Source organism: Bombina bombina, chromosome 4 (genome assembly GCF_027579735.1).
Source record: "Bombina bombina isolate aBomBom1 chromosome 4, aBomBom1.pri, whole genome shotgun sequence".
Lineage (NCBI taxonomy): Eukaryota > Metazoa > Chordata > Amphibia > Anura > Bombinatoridae > Bombina > Bombina bombina.
In genome coordinates, this window is record NC_069502.1 from 645,643,874 (window position 1) to 645,671,617 (window position 27,744).

A 27,744-nucleotide genomic window follows, 5' to 3' on the forward strand; every position below is an offset into this window, starting at 1 on the left:
CCTATGTACCCCTAATCTGCTGCCCCAACACCGCCGACCCCTATATTTATTAACCCCTAACCTGCCCCCCACAACGTCGCCTCCACCTGCCTACACTTATTAACCCCTAATCTGCCGAGCGGACCTGAGCGCTACTATAATAAAGTTATTAACCCCTAATCCGCCTCACTAACCCTATCATAAATAGTATTAACCCCTAATCTGCCCTCCCTAACATCGCCGACACCTAACTTCAATTATTAACCCCTAATCTTCCGATCGGAGCTCACCGCTATTCTAATAAATGGATTAACCCCTAAAGCTAAGTCTAACCCTAACACTAACACCCCCCTAAGTTAAATATAATTTTTATCTAACGAAATAAATTAACTCTTATTAAATAACTTATTCCTATTTAAAGCTATATACTTACCTGTAAAATAAATCCTAATATAGCTACAATATAATTTATAATTATATTATAGCTATTTTAGGATTAATATTTATTTTACAGGTAACTTTGTATTTATTTTAACCAGGTACAATAGCTATTAAATAGTTAAGAACTATTTAATAGTTACCTAGTTAAAATAATAACAAATTTACCTGTAAAATAAATCCTAACCTAAGTTATAATTAAACCTAACACTACCCTATCAATAAAATAATTAAATAAACTACCTACAATTACCTACAATTAACCTAACACTACACTATCAATAAATAAATTAAACACAATTCCTACAAATAAATACAATTAAATAAACTATCTAAAGTACAAAAAATAAAAAAGAACTAAGTTACAGAAAATAAAAAAATATTTACAAACATAAGAAAAATATTACAACAATTTTAAACTAATTACACCTACTCTAAGCCCCCTAATAAAATAACAAAGCCCCCCAAAATAAAAAATTCCCTACCCTATTCTAAATTAAAAAAGTTACAAGCTCTTTTACCTTACCAGCCCTGAACAGGGCCCTTTGCGGGGCATGCCCCAAGAATTTCAGCTCTTTTGCCTGTAAAAAAAAACATACAATACCCCCCCCCCAACATTACAACCCACCACCCACATACCCCTAATCTAACCCAAACCCCCCTTAAATAAACCTAACACTAAGCCCCTGAAGATCTTCCTACCTTGTCTTCACCATCCAGGTATCACCGATCCGTCCTGGCTCCAAGATCTTCATCCAACCCAAGCGGGGGTTGGCGATCCATAATCCGGTCCAGAAGAGGCTCCAAAGTCTTCCTCCTATCCGGCAAGAAGAGGACATCCGGACCGGCAAACATCTTCTCCAAGCGGCATCTTCGATCTTCTTCCATCCGGAGCGAAGCGGTAGGATCCTGAAGACATCCAGCGCGGAACATCCATCCAGACCGACGACTGAACGACGAATGACTGTTCCTTTAAGGGACGTCATCCAAGATGGCGTCCCTCGAATTCCGATTGGCTGATAGGATTCTATCAGCCAATCGGAATTAAGGTAGGAATTTTCTGATTGGCTGATGGAATCAGCCAATCAGAATCAAGTTCAATCCGATTGGCCGATCCAATCAGCCAATCAGATTGAGCTCGCATTCTATTGGCTGATCGGAACAGCCAATAGAATGCGAGCTCAATCTGATTGGCTGATTGGATCAGCCAATCGGATTGAACTTGATTCTGATTGGCTGATTCCATCAGCCAATCAGAAAATTCCTACCTTAATTCCGATTGGCTGATAGAATCCTATCAGCCAATCGGAATTGGCCAATCAGTGTAGTGTTAGGTTAATTGTAGGTAATTGTAGGTAGTTTATTTAATTATTTTATTGATAGGGTAGTGTTAGGTTTAATTATAACTTAGGTTAGGATTTATTTTACAGGTAAATTTGTTATTATTTTAACTAGGTAACTATTAAATAGTTCTTAACTATTTAATAGCTATTGTACCTGGTTAAAATAAATACAAAGTTACCTGTAAAATAAATATTAATCCTAAAATAGTTATAATATAATTATAAATTATATTGTAGCTATATTAGGATTTATTTTACAGGTAAGTATTTAGCTTTAAATAGGAATAAGTTATTTAATAAGAGTTAATTTATTTCGTTAGATAAAAATTATATTTAACTTAGGGGGGTGTTAGTGTTAGGGTTAGACTTAGCTTTAGGGGTTAATACATTTATTAGAATAGCGGTGAGCTCCGGTCGGCAGATTAGGGGTTAATAATTGAAGTTAGGTGTCGGCGATGTTAGGGAGGGCAGATTAGGGGTTAATACTATTTATGATAGGGTTAGTGAGGCGGATTAGGGGTTAATACATTTATTATAGTAGCGCTCAGGTCCGCTCGGCAGATTAGGGGTTAATAAGTGTAGGCAGGTGTCGGCGACGTTGAGGGGGGCAGATTAGGGGTTAATAAATATAATATAGGGGTCGGCGATGTTAGGGGCAGCAGATTAGGGGTACATAGGGATAACGTAGGTGGCGGCGATTTGCGGTCGGAAGATTAGGGGTTAATTATTTTAAGTAGCTGGCGGCGACGTTGTGGGGGGCAAGTTAGGGTTTAATAAATGTAATATAGGGATCGGCGGGGTTAGGGGCAGCAGATTAGGGGTACATAAGGATAACGTAGGTGGCGGTCGGCAGATTAGGGGTTAAAGATTTTAATCGAGTGGCGGCGGTGTGGGGGGACCTCGGTTTAGGGGTACATAGGTAGTTTATGGGTGTTAGTGTACTTTAGGGTACAGTAGTTAAGAGCTTTATGAACCGGCGTTAGCCAGAAAGCTCTTAACTCCTGCTATTTTCAGGCGGCTGGAATCACTCACTTCAGAAACGACTCTAAATACCAGCGTTAGAAAGATCCCATTGAAAATATAGGCTACGCAAATGGCGTAGGGGGATCTGCGGTATGGAAAAGTCGCGGCTGTAAAGTGTTAAATTTAAACTTACAGAGCTGCATTGGCTTATAGGTACCTACTGTTAATGTGCGTTGGTTGGTACTTCCTGCTTATACTAACTGAGCGTTAGTGAAATACCTATAAGCCAGTAAGCATTAGAAAGTAGTGCAAAGTGTTATAATAGTTTAAATTTAAATAACATTGAATGCTTTTGTTGCCAAAAATGTCAACATTGTTAAAGGGACATAAACGTACAAAAAGGAAATGTTAGACCATTTTATTACTGCTCTACTGCTTGCATATAAGTATGTGTTTAACCCCTGTAAATGGGTTTAACACATATTTTAAGTCATCTCTAGAGCACCAATGCACTAGTGGTAGCACTAGCTACCTGAACATATCTGGTGAGGCAATGACAAAAGGCATATGTGTGTAGTCACTAACCACCAGCTATCTTCCAGAAGTGTATTGCTGCTCTTGAGCATATCTAGGTATGCATTTCAACAAAGGATACAAAGAGCACAAAGTACATTTGATAATAGAAATAAATTAAAAAGTTCCTTAAAATCACATGCTCTATCTGTAGAGCATGAATGTTTCATTTTTACTTGCATGACCTGTTAATAAACGCTGGGCACAGTTTTCTAAGCACAACTATAATACAATGCATGAAAATAATTATTTTTATTTGATTTTCCATATATGACATGAAAAAGACATTGGGGCTGATTTATCATCATTCTGTCCAACATGATCCGCTCTGACAGATATCGATGAATGAAATTTATCATTGCACAAGCAGTTCTTGTAAACTGCTTGTGCAATGCCGCCCCCCTGCAGATTCGTGGTCAATCTTCCGCTAGCAGGGGGTGTTAATCAGCCAGATCGTATAGGATCGGGTGGATTGCAGACCGCAGCCTCAGAGGCAGCGGACCTGTTATGGAGCAGCGGTCTTTATAACTGCTGCTTCCGGCAAACCTGAAGGCTCGCGCGGAAACAGGGGCATTGTCTCTCCCTAGATTATGTGTTTTTCAAATGTAGACGTCATGAGTAAACATACAAAATGTAGGAGCAAGATGTTATTGCAGTTGAAATGATAATATTTAGTGGTACTGCAGCATTAATATTTATCCTATTGTTTGATGAACAGCCTCAAAACATTGGTCAGACATTACATCAGAGGTGTTGTCGAGTTGTTAAAAAGCTATTTTAGATAGAGTAAGACGTAACAAATGAATTGGTACCAAAGGACTTTTGATTGAAAACAGACTTTGTTTATTTATGTCCCATCTCATTTGGGGAAACTGGTTAAAGACAAAGCTGCAAATATAAATATTTATTCAGAATAACTTGCCAGCTTTTTAGATGGAAGTCTCTGAGCATTTAATGAAAAATCTCTTTCCATCATCATCAGGAATATGGAAATAGTTTGTGTACAGCCGACTATTTACAACCAGAGAGCCAAATTTACATAATAATAAACTTTGGGAGCACAGAGCTACTTGCTGTGGCTCTGAAAGATTTTTTTTTTTCAAGACAAGCTACAACTTGCTTGCTGCATAGTTGAGGTCTTTGGGGATTCAACCTAACTAGTTCCCAATCACTGTTTGTGATATTTAAATAATTAAAAAGGAAAATGAAGAGTGTACTTGCCATCCAATCTGATGTAATTTATTACAGTTTTATGTATGCTTCACAAACAAAACCGTCATGAGTTATTTTATGCTAGGAGAAGAGGAATAATAAATAGGAATAAAACACAAAGCTTAGGTGAATATATCAATCATTTAGTCACCACTTTTTTTTTAACCAAAAAAAAGAGATTACATACCGCTACATTGTGAGTAATTTGACATTTGTCCTGATTTACTCTATTGTGAGTTGCTTCTGATTGCTTTATGCCTTTGTACGGTAAAGTGGCTCCGAATGTCCAGGGAGCAGTGAAACGCTAATGCTATTTAAAAATTCGTTATTTTAATGTTGGATTGCTGATTAATTTATATTGATGTATTTTTGTTGTATACTGAATTTATAGAAAAAACAATAGGAATTTAAAAGCACACACTCATTTCAGATTATATTTTTGTTTTACATGAACAATATCATATATATATATATATATATATATATAAATATATCATTAATAATAAAACTTTTTTTTCTATGTGAAGAACATAGGAATGTAAAATATGCGTTTTGCGCATTGGGTTTCGCAATTTGGGTTATCGCAGATGAAAACGTAGTAATTTTAAGGTGTTTGAAATGTTTTATATAAAATATTTTAAATATTAATAAAAATTAATAAAAGTTACTAAAAATTATTAAAATTACTGTAAAATATTTTTAAAAATCTTTAGAATATATCTTTATTTTTTACAGTATGGTTAATCATTTTTAAAACATTTTAAGTTTTATATTTCAATAATGAGCCTTAAAGGGACAGTCAAGTCCAAAAAAACTTTTCAAATAGGGCATGTAATTTTAAACAACTTTCCAATTTACTTTTATCTCCAATTTTGCTTTGTTCTCTTGGTATTCTTAGTTGAAAGCTAAACCTAGGAGGTTCATATGCTAATTTCTTAGCCCTTGAAGGCCGCCTCTAATCCAAATGCATTTTGATAGTTTTTCACCACTAGAGGGCATTAGTTCATGTGTTTCATATAGATAACATTTAGCTCATGCACGTGAATTTAACATGGAGGCAGCTCTGATTGGCTAAAATGCAAGTATGTCAAAAGAACTGAAATAAGGGGGCAGTCTGCTGAGGCTTAGATACAAGGTAATTACAGAGGTAAAACATGTATAATTATAACTGTGTTAGTTATGCAAAACTGGGTAATTGGTAATTAAGGGATTATCTATCTTTTAAAACAACAAAAATTCTGGTGTTGACTGTCCCTTTAAGATTAGTAGGTTTTCATGTGTGCTAACCTGACCTCATTAAATCTAAATCACAAAACCCGATGCGAGAAATGCATATTTTACATTCCTTTGTTCTTTAAGAAGAATAAAATTAAATTTGATATACATATTTGATTAGCAAAGGAAGAGAGGAAGTAATTGCACAGAACACATGGAACATGGAACAATTATCTCTTTCTCCGTTAGTTTGAAGAAGTACCAGCTTCACCCCTGTTGATACCATACATCATAGTGGTGACTGGTGAGGTTGTTAAATCTGCTGCCTGGGCCTTTAACTTGCATAATCAGAGTGTGCAAGTGGTGAGTTAAGCTGTGTGTTTGTATGAGAGGCTGCTATAGGGTAAAGAGGACTTAGTGAATCTGCTTCCTAAAGGTTTTGGGCAGCTACCAATGAAGAGGATCTGTTGACTGGGGACAGTTCAGAAACTGCTTGAACAGACTTCAAGCTGTTGCAGAAGAATTAAGGGCTATCTCCATCATAAGGATCGTATGCAACACTATTTCTTAACAACCACTTGTAGACCATCCTCCAACTTTGCTTACGAGCCTGGCCTATAGGGAGTTTGATTCGACAATTGGTTTGGGCGTTATCTGATGCTCTGGAGCGATTAAGGATGCTGACATCTCAGAACTGAAGGCGAGTCTGTTGGGCGACTCTGAGGATCCGGCCTGCCTGTGATGCACATCATAGTGCTTCCATAAACGTGAGTTGAATTATCACATTCTTACAGTACATTCACCTTGCGTGGTCTGTAAACCATACAAGGCACCTTCTTTTTCTCAAGTATTAGGATCGTCAAGTGTCTGGCCAGGCATTCAAGAAGAGCTGCCTTTTGATTCTATCTTCTGCTCTTAGAGAACATTGCGCCCACTGTTATCTTTTGATGGGGGGCACCATATAAATATATATATTTATTTATTTATATTTATTTACTTTTTCCTTCTTTGATTCCATGTTGATATATAACTTAATGTCAGTATATGCTCTATGTGAAACTATATATTTCCCCTGTCTGTTCTCCTGCACTGGACACTGTCTGCCTCTGTCACCTAAGCCTCCCTCATGTTTTTATGACACCCCCCCCCCCTCTCCCTGCACTCAGACCTCTGTAACACTTTCTGTCCTTTTTAACCATTCTGTGTTTCAAGATATAATCTGTAAATTCTATTGAATTTGTCAGTATTGCTTCAGACTTGAAGGGACAGCATTGCACTACTGACAGGAAACTGAAAATATCTATATAGCCAATCACAAGAGACAAATGTGTGCAGGCACCAATTAGCAGCAGCTCCCACTAGTGTATTATATGTGGGTGTTCATTTTTAAACAAGGGATACTAAGAGAACAAAGCACATTTGAAAATAGAAGTGAATTTAAAAGTGTCTTAAAATGACATGCTCTATCTGAATCATGCAAGTTTAATTTTGACTTTCCTATCCCTTTAATATTAATGCCAGTTAACCCCAGTCAAATGTTAAAAGGATATTCTGATTTTAGACTCCCCCCAACCCACAGCATTGAACGATAAAATAAAATATAGGTCCAGATTACAAGTAGTGCACTAATAAGCATTATCACTAGACAACACTAACATTTTTGGTCATCTTGATATTACAAATCCATGGTAAATTAGATTTACCAGAGAAGGGTTAGAACACACAACCTTTCTATAACGCAACCTCTACTTCCAATAGATATCACGACTGCACTAAATATAGGCATATATATATATATCCTTTTGAGTCCTTTCCAATCAAATAACTTGAACATGCAATATTATTTACAGAAAAAGAGGATATGAATTCAGGACAGCAGTCCCTAATTCACCCTATAGCGCAATTATACAGATACAAGACCACCCTGAAGTTACTACAGGACCCCTATATACTTCACACTAGCCGAAGGTACCTAGCAGCCTAGTCTCAGAGAAAACAGAAGCGTCCCTAAACACTTCCAATACTAAAAACATAAAACAAAGAATATGAGATGGTGCAAGAAATCAGCTAGTATATGTTCATAAATGTAATAATAGATATAGGATTACAAAAGTGCCAGAGATGAGAGAAATGTACCTCCAAACATATAACTCTAAGCACTATAGAAAAGAAGGAAATTTTATATATATATATATATATATATATATATATAAAAGTGGGTTTCACAGTTCCAGAAGTAGAAAAAATGCACAAAATCCGAAGATCTTCTTCACAGTATCCCCTATCAGATGTGCACTTACTTCTAAGACCCTCAATCAAATGAGGTAAGGATGTAGCAGAATTCACAAATGGGCTAGGCGCCTCCTCTGATGAAGAAGGGAAAAACTACTAAAACCCTTTGAAACGCGTAAGGAAGATTTAATAATAGACTGTATCCTCTTGTATACATTGGATCGAGTGGTGCTACTTATCTCTCGGATTATACTGTGTATCCTGGGGTATTGTTGCCCTTCTATTTTTGAAGGTTGTGGATATACCTTTAATGCTGTTATCATACCTCATACCTTGAGGATTTTAAATGTGAGTTGAAAATTGTTTGCTGTGTGTTTTTAACGTTACTATTAAAACGGTATTACACTATGCTCTGTCTTTCTGTTTTTTTCCACTCATATGGTTACCGGGGCTGAGAGTCTTCTGCCTATACACAAAGCATTGGACCTGGGAGAATCCATACAGAGCTGGGTTACAATTTCTGTGACAAGATTCAGCATATGACCAGTGATCCACGACCACTCACCTGATCCATCCTACAGGAGGCGCCTAGCCCATTTGTGAATTCTGCTACATCCTTACCTCATTTGATTGAGGGTCTTAGAAGTAAGTGCACATCTGATAGGGGATACTGTGAAGAAGATCTTCGGATTTTGTGCATTTTTTCTACTTCTGGAACTGTGAAACCCACTTTTATATATATATATAAAATTTCCTTCTTTTCTATAGTGCTTAGAGTTATATGTTTGGAGGTACATTTCTCTCTTCTCTGGCACTTTTGTAATCCTATATCTATTATTACATTTATGAACATATACTAGCTGATTTCTTGCGCCATCTCATATTCTTTGTTTTATGCAATATTATTTGCAGTCAATTTTAATATATTTTAATGTGTTTTAGAAATACTTTAAATTCCTATGTTCTTCACTTAAATATATATATATAGATAGATACAGTAGATCAATAGATCAATAGATAGATACATAGATATATAGATATATCTATACAGGGAGTGCAGAATTATTAGGCAAGTTGTATTTTTGAGGATTAATTTTATTATTGAACAACAACCATGTTCTCAATAAACCCAAAAAAATCATTAATATCAAAGCTGAATAGTTTTGGAAGTAGTATTTAGTTTGTTTTTAGTTATAGCTATTTTAGGGGGATATCTGTGTGTGCAGGTGACAATTACTGTGCATAATTATTAGGCAACTTAACAAAAAACAAATATATACCCATTTAAATTATTTATTTTTACCAGTGAAACCAATATAACATCTCAACATTCACAAAAATACATTTCTGACATTCAAAAACAAAACAAAAACAAATCAGTGACCAATATAGCCACCTTTCTTTGCAAGGACACTCAAAAGCCTGCCATCCATGTATTCTGTCAGTGTTTTGATCTGTTCACCATCAACATTGCGTGCAGCAGCAACCACAGCCTCCCAGACACTGTTCAGAGAGGTGTACTGTTTTCCCTCCGTGTAAGTCTCACATTTGATGATGGACCACAGGTTCTCAATGGGGTTCAGATCAGGTGAACAAGGAGGCCATGTCATTAGATTTTCTTCTTTTATACCCTTTATTGCCAGCCACGCTGTGGAGTACTTGGACGCGTGTGATGGAGCATTGTCCTGCATGAAAATCATGTTTTTCTTGAAGGATGCAGACTTCTTCCTGTACCACTGCTTGAAGAAGGTGTCTTCCAAAAACTGGCAGTAGGACTGGGAGTTGAGCTTGACTCCATCCTCAACCCGAAAAGGCCCCACAAGCTCATCTTTGATGATACCAGCCCAAACCAGTACTCCACCTCCACCTTGCTGGCGTCTGAGTCGGACTGGAGCTCTCTGCCCTTTACCAATCCAGCCACGGGCCCATCCATCTGGCCCATCAAAACTCACTCTCATTTCATCAGTCCATAAAAACTTAGAAAAATCAGTCTTGAGATATTTCTTGGCCCAGTCTTGACGTTTCAGCTTGTGTGTCTTGTTCAGTGGTGGTCGTCTTTCAGCCTTTCTTACCTTGGCCATGTCTGTGAGTATTGCACACCTTGTGCTTTTGGGCACTCCAGTGATGTTGCAGCTCTGAAATATGGCCAAACTGGTGGCAAGTGGCATCTTGGCAGCTGCACGCTTGACTTTTCTCAGTTCATGGGCAGTTATTTTGCGCCTTGGTTTTTCCACACGCTTCTTGCGACCCTGTTGACTATTTTGAATGAAACGCTTGATTGTTCGATGATCACGCTTCAGAAGCTTTGCAATTTTAAGAGTGCTGCATCCCTCTGCAAGATATCTCACTATTTTTGACTTTTCTGAGCCTGTCAAGTCCTTCTTTTGACCCATTTTGCCAAAGGAAAGGAAGTTGCCTAATAATTATGCACACCTGATATAGGGTGTTGATGTCATTAGATCACACCCCTTCTCATTACAGAGATACACATCACCTAATATGCTTAATTGGTAGTAGGCTTTCGAGCCTATACAGCTTGGAGTAAGACAACATGCATAAAGAGGATGATGTGGTCAAAATACTCATTTGCCTAATAATTCTGCACTCCCTGTATATTCTTATAGATTTATTGATAAAGATATATATTTTACAAAAAAGCATATATATATATATATTTATTTATATATATATATATATATATATATATATATATATATATATATATATATATATAAAGAACATTTTCTTCTATGTGAAGTATTCCTAATGTACGTTCAATTTATAGAAGTCTACGGGGAAAAGAAGTTAGCATGGTTGTGATATATGAAGTCCTGAAGTTAGTGTGCCTGAGTCTGTCACTCGCATGCTAATTTTTTACTTTCAACTTGTATTACACATGCTAATCTGGTTGCATATACACACACACACACACATGTATATATATATACATATATATATATATATATATATATATATATATATATATATATATATATATATATATACAAAGATTGGTGTATGTGCACTCTCACCAACGTTCCACAACTATCAGGGTGCTATGCGGTGAATTTTAGAAAAGCAAAAAGAAGCACTCACTGAATCTTCATCAAAAAAGTGACAAAAACTTTTAATGCAGTTTGTGAAGTTTCGGGACAGCAACAGTCCCTTCCTCTGACAAGTTGACATTGAACAAAAGCAGCCTTTAAATAGGCACCCAAACACACTCCCCTCAGGATCAGCCAATCCTGGCTGAATAATTGAACACATCCATATAGTGACCAATGAAAGAAAATAATACATATTGTGCATGTGAATGTTATATTTATATTATATATATTTATTTATTTGATTGATAACTACATAGGATGTTTATTTCATGTAGGGAGCATGACTACCAGCAATGGGGTCCAAAGAGAATTTGTTTTTAACATTGTTTTGATCGATTATGTTATAACATTCACATGCACAATATGTATTATTTTCTTTCATTGGTCACTATATGGGTGTGTTCAATTATTCAGTCAGGATTGGCTGATCCTGTGTGGAGTGTGTTTGGGAGCCTATTTAAAGGCTGCTTTTGTTCAATGTCAACTTGTCAGAGGAAGGGACTGTTGCTGTCCCGAAACGTCACAAACTGCATTAAAAGTTTTTGTCACTTTTTTGATGAAGATTCAGTGAGTGCTTCTTTTTGCTTTTATTGCCGCCACTATAGTGACATTGCCGCCACTATAATAAATATATTAACCTCTAAACCACTGCACTCCTGCATCGCAAACACTAGTTAAATTTTATTAACCCCTAATCTGCCGTCCCTAACATCGCCGACACCTACCTGCATCCTCTTCCTTCTTGATCCGACGACTGAATGAAGGTACCTTTAAGTGACGTCATCCAAGATGGCGTCCCTTCAATTCTGATTGGCTGATAGAATTCTATCAGCCAATCGGAATTAAGGTAGAAAAAATCCTATTGGCTGATGCAATCAGCCAGTAGGATTGAACTTCAATCCTATTGGCTGATTGCATCAGCCAATAGGATTTTTTCTACCTTAATTCCGATTGGCTGATAGAATTCTATCAGCCAATCGGAATTGAAGGTACGCCATCTTGGATGACGTCACTTAATTAAAGGTACCTTCATTCAGTCGTCAGATCAAAAAGGAAGAGGATGCTCCACGTCGGATGTCTTGAAGATGGACCCGCTCCTCGCCGGATGGATGAAGATAGAAGATGCCGTCTGGATGAAGACTTCTGCCCGTCTGGAGGACCACTTCGCCCAGCTTCATTGAGGACTTCGGCCCGGTTGGGTGAAGACTTTTTTAAGGGGGTATTGGGTGGGTTTTAGAGTAGGGTTGGTTGTGTTAGGTGTGTTAGGTGTAATTGTAACTTAGTTTAGGTTTTATTTTACAGGCAAATTTGTCTTTATTTTAACTAGGTAGTTAATAACTATTTAATAAATATTGTACCTAGTTAAAATAAATACAAAGTTGCCTGTAAAATAAAGATAAATCCTAAGCTAGCTACAATGTAACTATTATTTATATTGTAGCTAGCTTAGGGTTTATTTTATAGGTAAGTATTTAGTTTTAAATAGGAATTATTTAGTTAATTGTAGTAATTTTATTTAGGTTTATTTAAATTATATTTAAGCTAGGGGGTTAGGGCTAGACTTAGTTTTAGGGGTTAATAACTTTAATATAGTGGTGGCGACGTTGGGGGCGACAAATTAGGGGTTTATAATTGTAGTTAGGTTGCGGCGACATTTGGGGGCGGCAAATTAGGGATTAAGAAATATAATGTAGGTGTCTGCGATGTTAGGTGCAGCAGATTAGGGGTTCATAAGTATAATGTAGGTGGCGGCGGTATCCAGAGCGGCAGATTAGGGGTTAATGATATAATGTAGGTGTCGGCGATGTCGGGGACAGCAGATTAGGGTTAATAAGTGTAAGATTAGGGGTGATTAGACTCGGGGTTCATGTTAGGGTGTTAGGTGTAGACATACATTTTATTTCCCCATAGGAATCAATGGGACTGCATTAGGAGCTTTACGCTGTTTTTTGCAGGTGTTAGGTTTTTTTCAACCGGCTCTGCCCCATTGATTCCTATGGGGAAATTGTGCACAAGCACGTTTAGCCAGCTCACCGCTAACGTAAGCAGCGCTGGTATTGAGGTGAGATGTGGAGCAAAATTTTGCTCTCCGCTCACTTTTCTGCGGCTAACGCCGGGTTTGTAAAAACACGTAATACCAGCGCTGTCTGTAGGTGAGCGGTGAGCATAAACTGCTGGTTAGCACCATACAGCCTTACCGACAAAACTCGGAATCTAGCCGACTGTGATCCCGAAATTCTTGAGTACACATTTATTTTTTGGAAAAGGAAAAAATGAAATACTAACATATACAAAGTATATAAAATTGTGATTTTACACAAAATCATTTGTGTATATAATGTTTAGGTAGTTAAAGGGACAGTACACTGCAAAATTGTTTTTCCATAAATGTATTTTAAATGACTTGTTATACCAACTGCAGAGTATAAAATATTTGAGAAATTGCATTTTCGGGTTTATTTGTGTATCTGAAGTAGCAGGTTTTGTGCTTTGAAACCACAGCCTATTACAATAGGTTGAGCTTCAGGTAATATCAGATCTCATTATGTTATCACTTTTATGTGCACAGACTTGCTTATGTGCACCAAAGCTCTATACATAGAGAAAACAATGGAAAATTATAATTTTATTACTTAACTATCCTGCATCCCACTGGGAGTGTAATCTCTTCTGCTGGCTGTTTTTACTTAGGCTTGTCAACAGCGTATACACCAGTATTAAAACTTTCAGTATAGGTTGGAATTATTCATTCAGACTACATTTTCTCATGCATGGCACAAAATTAAAGATTAGAAAATATAACAGATTATCTACAAACCTTTAGAGTTGATATCAGATGTATGAGCCAAAACAAGCTTTTATCTTTTTTAAAGGGACATAATACTGATGTGCTAAATCACTTGAAAGTGATGCAGCATAACTGTAAAAATCTGACTAGAAAATATCACCTGAACATCTCTATGTAAAAATACTGTACCCCTGTTGGTCACCATCTCACCCAACCTGACCACTCCATCTAAAACCTCAAAATCAAGATTCTCAGAGGCAACTTCAAAAACACCATGGAAAGAAAAACATTTGAAATGAAAATGATAATGCACTTCAACTCACTAAATTTTGGACTTTATGTGGACTCTGGGTTCTTAACACATTATCAAAACATTTTGTAATGTACTTTCATATAGTTTATTACATTGTATATTCCACACTCTCTATACATAGGTGCACAGGTAAGAAAATGTCCATACTTTTGATATTATATATATATATATATATATATATATATATATATATATATATAAATAATATATATATATTTTTTTTTTTTTTAAAGGGACATAATACTAATGTGCTAAATCACTTGAAAGTGATGCAGCATAACTGTAAGAAGCTGACTAGAAAATATTACCTGAACATCTCTATGTAAAAATACTAATAATAATGTAGTGTAACAAAAAGGGAAGTTATTTTACCTTACAATTACTACAGCGTCCAGCTGCAAGTTGAAAAAAAAAAATAGCCAATCAGCAACAGTAGTGCTAAGGTTATGCTTTGCTTTGCTGTGATCTTATGAGATTTACTGGAAATCTCGGGAGTTTTCATAGTGAACTTCCTTAAACTGAATAAGAACATAACATGACTGTGGCGACACATGCCAGATGCATACTTCCTTGCAAGTCCTGGGATTAACATTTTGATTGGCTGCATAAAGTCTCTTTACAGTGGGGTGTGAATACTTTACATTTTGAGGTAAATATCTTCCTTTTTTTTTTAATAGAGATGTCCAGGTGATATTTTCTAGTCAGATTTTTACAGCTATGCTGTATAACTTTCATGGCTTTAACATTTGGGTATCATGTCCTATTAAGTAATTTGTTATATGTTTTTAACAAATTTTACAGTAACTGAATTCGATTTTGACTACCCATTAAGAAAATGAATTGTAATAATTGGATTTTGATTACTCATTTAAGAAATTTGGAACTTCAACATCTGAAAATGAATACACTTAATAAAATAAAGTAAATAAATGATGCAAGATAATTCTTAATTTATACATCTTCTTAGCTATACATAGCTATATTGGTAAACATTACCTGCTTTGTCGTAATACACTTCCATAAGATGCCTTTATTAAAATATATTGAATGTCATATAACACATCCATGAAATCTTCACGACTAATGGGTGCTCCATCCACAGATCCTAGATACTTCCAGCCATGCTGAAATGAACATATTATATTTTTACTACATCTGTTCTAGTTAAACTTGATGTAAACACTGCAATAGAAAATGTTTTATAACCTCTGTCATCTCAATGTCATGTCTTGTCAGCTGTCCAATCTGAGGAGCTGCCATATGTTTCACAATGATCCTATGATTGGTGGAGGGGCCACCTCTTATAATAACTTGAGGCTCATAGGTTGAAGGTCCAGTTTCTTCACGCGCTTCAAAGTAAATGGCATATTTCAATTTGCCTCCATAAGCTGTCAACTAGAAAATAAATACCAAAGGTTAGAACAGAGCTGAGAAGTGTAAATAATAATGGCAGCTTTTATTGTTCATGAGAGCAATTTGTCTTGGAATATTTAGTGATACAATAGTCACTGATGAAATGTTTCCTTACTCAAAAAATGCTTATATAAATGTACAAGAAAAACAGTAAATCTATGGAAATCATTAATTGGAAAATAGAATGTATAAATAATTTATGAATATACCTAATGGTTTAGTGCATGTTCTAAATGGTTACTCTAATGCATTAAATCATGGCTGTTTAAAATTATTATTACAACATTTTATAATTAAAACACATTTTGTAAGTAAAGTAAAGTGCTTATTAATCACAGTTACAGTAAAATGAATATATTGGTAAATAGGTAACATATTCACGGTCAAAATGCCCTGATGTTATACCTTAATGCTAACTAAATAATTATTATAAATGAACCAGCATAATCAATGTACAATTCTACTGTTCTAAGCATATATTATGGAAACAAACAGTAATTTGTACAATTATTTTTTAGCCTGTATGGGTGCTCTTTTGTTAACAGAATATCTTGTATACTTTTACAGCAATAGTCAGCAGTAATAGCTGAATATCTTTGCTACAATTACACATTGATATTAGCCTTTATTTGTAGATTGTAGTTTTGTAAAATGTCTAAACACTTTCACTAACCTTCACTAATAGGTATATAGGTTCACAAAAAGTCCCTACAATAAGCAATATTCTAAATTAATAAGTATTATATTTAGGGATGCACCGATACCGATACTAGTATCGGTATCGGTACCGATACCAAGTATTTGCATGAGTACTTGTACTTGTGCAAATGCACCGATACTTAAACCGATACCTCTACTTCCTACCCATATGCTATCTTGTGGCGCTTTTTCAAACTGCATGTTCCCATTTCATTTTAAACTGGAGTGGAGACTAAACTAAAAATTGTTTACTACTGTTTTGCCAATACAAATTGCTGTTATTTGTATTATTGTAGGAGAGATCACTGTACCCCGTTCAGACAAACCCCTGAAGTACTGGGCAGTTAATAAACAGATTTCCAGCTCTGGCAAAAATGGCCCAAAAGTATCTTTCTGCCCCATGCAGTAGTGTGGAAAGTGAAAGACTGTTCAACTTAAAGTCGAACCTCCATACAAATGTCAGACTGATGTTATATAACAGCCCTACAACCCAATTGTATCACCCCTTTAAATTTAATATTTTATTGTAATATTTTTTATTTATAAACATGTTCAGTGAACTTTGTAACAAATAAAACTGTTTTATTATTTCATAATGTCTTTTGAATTACAGCCCTTTATAATTATAAAGAAGGAATCTTAAATAATTAGTCTGTATTGTGCTTGGTAAACTGTCACATGACATTAAAAAAAAAAAAGTATCGGTAATTGGTATCGGCGAGTATTTGAAAACAAGTATCGGTACTTGTACTCAGTCATAAAAAAATGGTATCGGTGCAACCCTAATTATATTATATACATTACATATGTATTGATAGCTGTTATAATGTATATATTGATTTTATTGAGAAACCTTGTCCTTGACAAAAAAATCTTTTTTCAAAATAAGTATTTTTGACAGTTGTAATTGTATTATCTGTTTTAGCCTCTAGGGGGTGTGTGTATTGTCATTGATTGGCTTCCAAAATGTAGGTTGTGCTATATAAGGACATACCATATGTTGTTAGCTATGCATTATTAAGGGCTAGGCACCCAAAATGTCGCTGTTTATGTGACCCAGATGAACTGGTAATAAAGATCTTTTTAATCTGTTATTGGTGCTGCTGTTTGTGGATATACATTGAAGGGTGGACAGCTTCCTTGTATCAGCGTGCACTACCCAGGAGGTGCTGTGAAGTTTGGGTGTGTGAAAGCAGACAGGGTGCAGGTAATTGAATAATGCAGGAAACAGACTAACCACACTCGCTGAATTTAGCAAACAAAAAAAAAATAATTTATGTAAGAATTTACCTGATAAATTAATTTCTTTCATATTGGCAAGAATCCATGAGCTAGTGACGTATGGGATATACAATCCTACCAGGAGGGGCAAAGTTTCCCAAACCTCAAAATGCCTATAAATACACCCCTCACCACACCCACAATTCAGTTTAATGAATAGCCAAGTAGTGGGGTGATATAAAAAGGAATAAAAAGCATCACAATAGAACTGGAAATATATTTGTGCTTTATACAAAGAAAACATAACCACTATAAAAGGTGTGGGTCTCATGGACTCTTGCCAATATGAAAGAAATTATTTTATCAGGTAGGTTCTTACATAAATTATGTTTCCTTTCATGTAATTGGCAAGAGTCCATGAGCTAGTGACGTATGGGATAGTAATACCCAAGATGTGGAACTCCACAGAACAGTCACTAGAGAGGAAGGGATAAAATAAAAACAGCCATTTTCCGCTGAAAAATTAAATATACAACCAAAAGAATACGTTTTTCTTATAATTTGAAAAGAAAAAAAACTTAAAACATAGGCAGATGAATCAAACTGAAATAGCTGCCTGAAGAACTTTTCTACCAAAAACTGTTTCCGAAGAAGCAAATGCATCAAAACTGCAGAATTTAGTACATGTATGCAAAGAAGACCAAGTCGCTGCTTTGCAAATCTGATCAACTGAAGCTTCATTCTTAAAAGCCCATGAAGTGGAGACTGATCTAGTAGAATGAGCTGTAATTCTCTGAGGCAGGGCCTGACCTGACTCCACATTAGCCTTATGAATCAAAAGCTTTAACCAAGATGCCAAGGAAATGGCAGAAGCTTTCGGACCTTTCCTAGAACCAGAAAAGACAACAAATAGACTAGAAGTCTTGCTGAAATCTTTAGTAGCTTCAACATAATATGTTAAAGTTCTTACAACATCCAGAGAATGTAAGGATCTCTCCAAATAATTCTTAGGATTAGGACTCAAAAAGTGGACACCAATTTCCCTAATAATGTTGTTAGAATTCACAACTTTAGGTAAAAATGTAAATGAAAACTGCCTTATCTTGAAGAAAAATCAGAAAAGGTGACTCACAAGAAAGAGCAGATGATTCAGAAACTCTTCTAGCAGAAGAGATAGCCAAAAGGGACAACACTTTCCAAGAAAGTAGTTTAATATCCAAAGAATGCATAGGCTCCAAAGGAGGAGCCTGTAAAGCTCTCAAGACCAAAGTAAGACTCCAAGGAGGAGAGATTGATGATTTATTGACAGGCTTGATACGAACCAAAGCTTGAACAAAACAGTGAATATCAGAAAGTTTAGCAATCTTTCTATGAAATAAAACAGAAAAAGCAGAGATTTGTCACTTCAAGGAACTTGCAGACAAACCTTTATCCAAACCATCCTGAAGAAACTGTAAAATTATAGGAATTCTAAAAGAATGCCAGGAGAATTTATGAAAAGAACACCATGAAATATAAGTCTTCCAAACTCGATAATAAATCTTCTTAGAAACAGATTTATGAGCCTGTAACATAGTATCAATCACTCAGTCAGAGAAACCTCTATGAATAAGCACTAAGCGTTCAATTTCCATACCTTCAAATTTAATGATTTGAGATCCTGATGGAAAAATGGTCCTTGAGACAGAAGTTCTGTTCTTAAAGCAAATGGCCAAGGTTGACAACTGGACATCTGAACAAGGTCCGCCTATCAGAACCTGTGAGGCCATGCTGGTGCTACCAGAAACACAACGAATGTTCCATGATGATCTTGGAGATCACTTTTGGAAGAAGAACTAGAGGTGGGAAGATATAAGCAGGTTGGTAAAACCAAGGAACTGCTTAGAAAAAAGGCAAGAGGCATATAGGAAGTGGGGTTTAAATAATTAAAAAATTTGGCGGCAAGTATGATGCGCAACGCAAAACAAATTTTCTTTGGCTCTAACAACATTCAGAAATGATGCAACTCACGTCATAGCAGATGCAACCTTGTGCAAGGAACCTGGCGTCAACTAAGACGCCGGAAATCGCAAATTTGCGTCACCGAACGTAACTTCGCCCCCAAAAAAAATCTTGCACCAAGAATGATGCAATAAATATCAGCATTTTACGGCCTCGCAAGCCTAAATTTTGCCCACAGAAATTAATGAAAACAGTCAATTTTGAAGGAAAGACTATACCCCAGGTAAGAAAAAATAACTTCCTAAATATGTTTTCCCAATTTTGAAACTGATAGTCTGCAAAGGGAAATATACATAAACCTGACTCATGGCAAATATAAGTATAAGTACAATACATATATTTAGAACTTTACATTAATACATAAAGTGCCAAACCATAGCTGAGAGTGTCTTTAAGAAATAAAAACATACTTACCGAAAGACACCCATCCACATATAGCAGTTAGCCAAACCAGTACTGAAACAGTTATCAGTAAAGGTAATGGAATATGAGAGTATATCGTCGATCTGAAAAGGGAGGTAGGAGATGAATCTCTACGACCGATAACAGAGAACCTATGAAAAGATTTCCCATAGAATTCAATAGGTGATACTCCCTTCACATCCCACTGACATTAACTGTACTCTGAGAGGAATCGGGCTTCAAAATGCTGAGAAGCGCATATCACAGAAGAAAATCAAGCATAAACTTACTTCACCACCTCCATAGGAGGCAAAATTTGTAAAACTGAATTGTGGGTGTGGTGAGGGGTGTATTTATAGGCATTTTAAGGTTTGGGAAATGGTAGGATTGTATATCCCATATGTCACTAGCTCATGGAGTCTTGCCATTACATGAAAGAAACATTGTTTATTTCATGGGTGACGTTTCGGGGTGAAGGGGCTTTGTGCCCCAAAATATCTCAATTCCAGAGAGGATTTGCACAGTCCCACAAATATACCAATTGCCAGGGTGCACTTAATGTAGCATCACAGAAACCATCCAAAGAATAGGCACTCACTGGACTTATGTAAAATATAAATAAGGCTTGCCTTTTATATCTTTGTAATAAACGGTAAGTTTTATTTTAGATAAATCCAGTGAGTGCCTTTTCTTTGGATGGTTTATATATATATATATATATATATATATATATATATATATATATGTGTGTGTGTGTGTGTGTGTTTTGTTCATTTGTTTGTGCAGTTTGGAACAAATATTATGCGGGAATGGGCAGGAGAGGGGCTAAGGTACTATATTGTTTAGATAATCAGTTCTTTTGTTTGTAATGATGTACAGGGGATCTGACTATTCATTTGTCCATTATCCCCTGTCCAGTCCTGCATTGCTATTACTAATTTATCATCTCAGGGTCAGGCACTTAATGTTGATTTTAGACTTACAGGTTTTTCTATTCAAGCCTTAACCTAGTAAAGAGAGGTGAGAGACTAGGGGAAGCTCAGCTATTTTCTTTCACTAGAGCCATTGTAATGTGCATTTGTGCCTCTGTGAATCATTGACTCAAATTTAACAAGTAAGTTATATGTACTGTTAGCACTAAAAGATAGGTTCTTTAAATTATTCAAATTTTATAATCTAAGATTTGTGTTAAAATGAGTTGTAATTATTGGGAAAGAATGGTAACATCTCTCTCTCTCTCTATCTCTCTCTCCTTTACTATTTATAGTTATGCAAAGGATTAGATGCAAGGTAATAACAGAGGTAAATGTAAATTAATATAACCATGTCTTATGACCGCTGCTTCTTAACTTAAGTTACCTGCGAGCCAGAAACTTCAGGGGTCGATTGCAGCTTCCCCTGTTAGGTAAATCTACCCCTTTGTTTCTTGTTATTTCATAACTTAAAAAATGTTTCGTGTCAAACTATGGAATTGGGGAGATAGATACAACTGCTTTTTTTGCATAGCACCTACTGACATTCTGTATGTGAGATTAGTGGCTATACTCTTTCTCTCTGTATAGCTAGAGGGAGTGAGAGAGAGAGAAAGAGAGAGAGAGAGAGAGAGAGAGAGAGAGAGAGAGAGATACATGCATACACATAAACATTTTTAAGGTAGAAGTCTTTGATTTTTATTACAAGTAGCCCATCATTATAAATTTGGTAGTTTATTTTTTTATATAATATGTATTCATTTCCCTTTTAGCTAATTTAAAGAAACATGTTAAAGGAAATAAGAATTATTTCTATTCATTCAGAATCAGTATCCCCAGGACCTATATTATAGAGAATTTTTATTTTCTATTCTATTTCACAAAAATCAATAACTCGGGTAATGATTCATTTTGCCATTGTGATATGTCTAAAGGATGGAAATATTATTTGTAACTCATAATGGCATAGACATTTTAAGTACCTGTCTCATTTGAAAAAAATAATAATAATGATGCAAAATCCCCACAAAAAAGTCCAAACCAAAATGAATATATATAGTCACTTTAAATATCAGTATTAGAATAAACAATAAAAATACACTAAAGGCAAAACAGGACAAATTCTGCTTTATTAAATTGCATTACATTTGATGTAATTAATTAAAATTTGTAAAGCTATTGGGAAAAGCAAACAGAACAAAATGAGCACTGAGTCTTTATTCCAAGCAACAAAAAAATTACCATGAGGATGGTTATTACATTCTAAAAATGTGCTCTGTTTACTTTATAGAAACCTGAGTATAATGCAAACACAGAACAAACATAATATTCTTTCTTTATTCTAAGCATATTGGATCCCTTTGAATAATATTTTTCATTTTTGACATTTTTTTAAACACTATGGTAACTAACTTGACCTTTTCATTTAGTTAGATAATCAATATTAATTTAATAAACTAATTCAAGGCAATGTGAGAACAATTTGTATATCTAAAGACGATTATTCTTTGTTAACTTTCTTTACTAACTGTATGACAATTTATGAGAAGTAAAAAAATAAAATAAGTTATTGCGTAAAAGGGAAAGTGCACTGTAAGGGCCAGATTACAAGTGAAGTGCTAAATATCGCTTGTGAGCAAGCGATATTAGCGTTCCACTTTGTAATACGATAATGTGTGCAGGTATTACAAGTAAATTGCAATTTGAACTCATGCACTTCCATAGGCTCCTTCGTGCAGCAAAGGGGGTAAGTAGTGCAGCAATGGGCAACATTTTTAAATATATATGTATATGATTTTATATATACAGTATACATATATAATTCTTATTTTTTTCTACTGAATTTAGTGAGTACAGGGATAGGATTACATCAGTCCTTAGGAAACATTAGCAAATCCTATTGTAATATTAGTAAGTTTCAAAAGCCATTAATTCAATCCTATAAAAGTGTAAAAAATAATAAAGACAAGCTGGTACGAGTAGATGTTGGCAGCAACGAAGTAGAAGGCATAATCTATCTAACTACCCCTAAAAAAGGGACATACCATCATCTCAGTTGTGCCAATGTAATTCCATGTTTAAAGGAAAACACATTGCTCGGGTTAATGACAGGAATATTTATCAATGGGGTTTTTTACATGTGAAACAGAATATGTTGTATATCTTCTTAAATGCCCTTGTGGGTGTGGCTATGTAGGGGAAACAATACACCCTAACAAAGATAAGATCAGTGCACATAAATCTAGCATTGGAAATAAAGATATGTCATTACCAGTGTCAGCCCACTTTGCCACAGCAGGACATACAGTAAGTAAATTGAGGTTCCAGGTCATAGACCATATCCCTAAATTAAGAAGTGGTGGTGATAGACATTTGATGTTAAAGAAAAGAGATGTATGGTGGATTCAGAATCTAGGGACTTTACACCCAATGGGTCTTAACATAGATTATGATTTACATTTGTTTTTATGATTTTTTTAAAAGATTTTTCTATAGATATTTTCCGGTTCTGTTATTTTTTTCAAATTGTGTGATTTATTAATATATGCACTATTGAATGTAAAAAATGTACTATCAATTTAGCATGCTTAAATTGTAATCTGACAGGCATATTAGCCATTTGTCATTACCAGTGTCAGCCCACTTTGCTACAGCAGGACATACAGTAAGTAAATTGAGGTTCCAGGTAATGTAAGGGTTAACTTACCTGCCTACAGGTGCTATAAAAAGAGGGTGTTACCTGTAATCTACAGCATGACTAAGGACTATGTAGGTCCAAAACATAGCTGTTTGCTGTCTTTCTTGTCACTTGAATAAAATATTTTTTTCTTGAAAAACAGTGCTGGGACTTCTCTATGTCTGTGGATTTAAATACAAGAAGTTGCAGGACCCTAACAGTCCCTGTGCACTCAGCTAAGGACTTTTAATATACAGTTTAAACAGTGTTGTTCCTTGTTTCTACTTTATATATACAGTATATATATATATATATATATATATATATATATATATATATATATATATATATGTGTGTGTGTGTGTGTGTGTGTGTGTGTGTGTTTGTGTGTTAATATGTGTATATACATATATTGACACATAAATATATATGTATATAATCATATAAATATACATTTACATTGCGGTCTATGGGAACACACAGTTCCCCTAGACCACAATGTAAAGGCACTTTTCAGTGCCACTTCTAACACCCCACTCCCACCAACTTTATAGCGGTAGCAATAACCAGCCACTTGTAATGGTTATTACAATAATTCAGAGCTACACTTGTAATCTAGCCCTAAATGTTTTTCCCATTACTATGTTTTCAGTTATCCATTTTACCTGCTGAAATATATGAAATCATTAACAAGTAGATCCTTTATTTTTATTTATTATTATTTTTTTTTAAATAGTTGCTTTTTCTAAATAAACCTCTACCTATACTAAAAATGTTAGTACTACAGTGTAATGGCTACAGAAAAACTATCGCCTAGATTTAGAGTTTGGCGTTAGCCGTCAAAAGCAGCGTTAAGGGCTCCTAACGCTGCTTTTTTACCGCCCGCTGGTATTTAGAGTCAGCCAGGAAAGGGTCTAACGCTCACTTCCAAGCCGCGACTTTTACATACCGCAGATCCCCTTATGGCAATTGCGTATCAAATCTTTTCAATGGGATCTTAATAACGCTGGTATTTAGAGTCTTGGCTGAAGTGAGGGGTAGAGCCTCTACCGACAAGACTCCATCCGCAGAAAAAAGTCAGTAGTTAAGAGCTTTCTGGGCTAACGCCGGTTCATAAAGCTCTACTACAACTACTGTGCTCTAAAGTACACTAAAACCCATAAACTACCTATGTACCCCTAAACCGAGACCCCCCCACATCGCCGCCACTATAATATTTTTTTTTAACCCCTAATCTGCCGACCGCACATCGCCGCCACCTACATTATCCCTATGAACCCCTAATATGCTGCCCCTAACATCGCCAACACCTACATAATATTTATTAACCCCTAATCTGCCCCCCCCCAACGTCGCCGCTACCTTACCTACACTTATTAACCCCTAATCTGCCTACCGGACCTCACCGCCACTCTAATAAAGTTATTAACCCCTAAACCGCTGCACTCCCGCCTCGCAAACCATATAATAAATAGTATTAACCCCTAATCTGCCCTCCCTAACATCGCCGCCACCTAACTTCAAGTATTAACCCCTAATCTGCCGACCGGACCTCGCCGCTACTATAATAAAGGTATTAACCCCTAAAGCTAAGTCTAACCCTAACACCCCCCTAAGTTAAATATAATTTTATTCTAACAAAATAAATTTACTCTTATTAAATAAAGTATTCCTATATAAAGCTAAATACTTACCTGTAAAATAAACCCTAATATAGCTACAATATAACGAATAATTATATTGTAGCTATTTTAGGATTTATATTTATTTTACATGCAACTTTGTATTTATTTTAACTAGCTACAATAGCTATTAAATAGTTATTTACTATTTAATAGCTACTTAGTTAAAATAATTACAAATTACCAGTAAAATAAATCCTAACCTAAGTTACAATTAAACCTAACACTACACTATCAATAAATTAATTAAATAAATTAACTACAATTACATACAATTAAATAAACTAAACTAAATTACCAAAAAAACAAACACTAAATTACAAAAAATAAAAAAAGATTACAAGAATTTTAAGCTAATTACACCTACTCTAAGCCCCCTAATAAAATAACAAAGCCCCCCAAAATCAAAAAAATTCCCTACCCTAATCTAAATTAAAAAAGTTAACAGCTCTATTACCTTACCAGCCCTTAAAAGGGCTTTTTGCGGGGCATGCCCCAAATAAATCAGCTCTTTTGCCTGTAAAATAAAACACAATACCACCCCCCAACATTACAACCCAGCACCCACATACCCCTACTCTAACCCAAACCCCCCTTAAATAAACCTAACACTGAAGATCTCCCTACCTTGAGTCGTCTTCACCCAACCGGGCACCGATGGACCAAAAAAAGACATCCGGAGCGGCAGAAGTCTTCATCCTATCCGGGCAGAAGAGGACATCCGGACCGGCAGACATCTTCATCCAAGCGGCATCTTCTATCTTCATCCATCCGATGAGGAGCGGCTCCATCTTCAAGACCTCCAATCAGCCAATCAGATTGAGCTCGCATTCTATTGGCTGAGCGGAATAGAACGGCGACGTTGGGGGCAGCAGCTTAGGGGTATATAGGTATAATGTAGGTTGCAGCGTTGTCCGGAGTGGCAGATTAGGGGTTAATAGTGTAATGCAGGGGTCAGCGATAGCGGGGGTGGCAGATTAGGGGTTAATAAGTGTAAGGTTAGGGGTGTTTAGACTCGGGGTTCATGTTAGGGTGTTAGGTGCAGACTTAGAAACTGTTTCCCCATAGGAAACAATGGGACTGCGTTAGGAGCTTAACGCTGCTTTTTTGCAGGTGTTAGGTTTTTTTCAGCCCAAACTGCCCCATTGTTTCCTATGGGGGAATCGTGCACGAGCACGTTTTTCCAGCTTGCCGCTACCATAAGCAATGCTGGTATTGAGAGTTGAAGTGGCAGTAAATATGCCTTTACGCTCCTTTTTTGGAGCCTAACGCAGCCCTTCAGAGAACTCTAAATACCAGCGTTGTCTTAAGGGTGCGCTGGAAAAAAAAGCAGCGTTAGCTACGTGGATCTTTACAGACAAAACTCTAAATCTAGCCGTATGTAAACAAAAGCAACATGAAGAAATTAATCTACCAATGGGGGTGGGAGAAAGAGAAGGGAGGTCAGTCCTTTGCATAGGTTGTAATTGAATCAGCATTAAATACAATAAATATACAGAAAATGGATTTAAAGGGATATTATACACTAGATTTTTCTTTGAATAAATGTTTTATAGATGATTCATTTATATAGCTCATACAGGTTTTTTTTGTTTAAAATGTATAGTTTTGCCTATTTTTAAATAACATTGCTCTAATTTTCAGACTCCTAACCAAGCCCTAAAGTTGTAGGAGAATACTGATGTATATCTACTCCAGCTTGCTTCTGTTTGTGTAAAGGTCGACACTGAAGTTTTTACTTTAGACAAACGTATGATGATTTATCACAATCTTGAATTTGCTTTTGGTAGATAATGATTTTTGAATTTATAATCAAAAACAAAAATGTGCAGCAGTAACCACAAACAAAATGGGGATTTTGTGGGTTTAGCAATCATGTAATAGTATATGTAGTGATGCTAATAGGTGACATGTTAATCAACCTGCTTTCCTTCAAAACCTTACAAATATGTGTGTATGTTTTTTTAAGGAATTTAAACAGGAGCATTATCAGTATAGTGGTCAAGTGTGTTTGTTGGGTTATTAATTTAGCTAATTTTAAAACATTTAAAAGTGCTTATTCATTTTTTTTAACTTTGGTTGAGCAGGTAGTATTTTGTTTGGTGATGTTCTTTGCGAATTTGATCAAATATGACATAATGTCAGTGTGCTTGGCACATGTACAAAACCAATGTTACATCTGAAAACATTTTGGTAATACGTACTGTGTTGTCTGGGTGTTTATTTGTCCTTTTAATTGTGGAATGTGATAAGCAGAACATGGTTCAATAAATATGTTGTTAAGTATTAAGAATGTGGAGTGTGATAAGAAAAAACGAACATTTATGCTTATCTAATAAATTAATTTATTTCAGAATGTTGATGGTTCACAGTCCTCCATAACATATGGGGTATATTTCCCGCCACTAGGAGGATCTCAAGAATCCATACAAGAGCTTTAAAACCCTCCCACCTCCCATCTCTCTGTAGTTTCACATATAACCAAGTAGAGAATAGGAAAGAAAGGTAGGAAAGG

General features: G+C 35.7%; 1 protein-coding gene across 6 annotated transcripts in view; it reads right to left on the reverse strand.

Moving 5' to 3' along the window:
* The window catches only part of LAMA2 (laminin subunit alpha 2), a 1,406,020-nt gene that overhangs the window by 460,976 nt on the left and 917,300 nt on the right, over positions 1-27,744 (reverse strand). For all 6 annotated transcript variants that reach the window (XM_053710700.1, XM_053710701.1, XM_053710696.1 and 3 more), the window contains 2 exons: positions 15,370-15,558; positions 15,160-15,287 (listed from right to left, as the gene is read on the reverse strand). In XM_053710700.1, the coding sequence (XP_053566675.1) occupies positions 15,160-15,287; positions 15,370-15,558 (317 nt within the window). The remainder of the gene's footprint in view (positions 1-15,159; positions 15,288-15,369; positions 15,559-27,744) is intronic.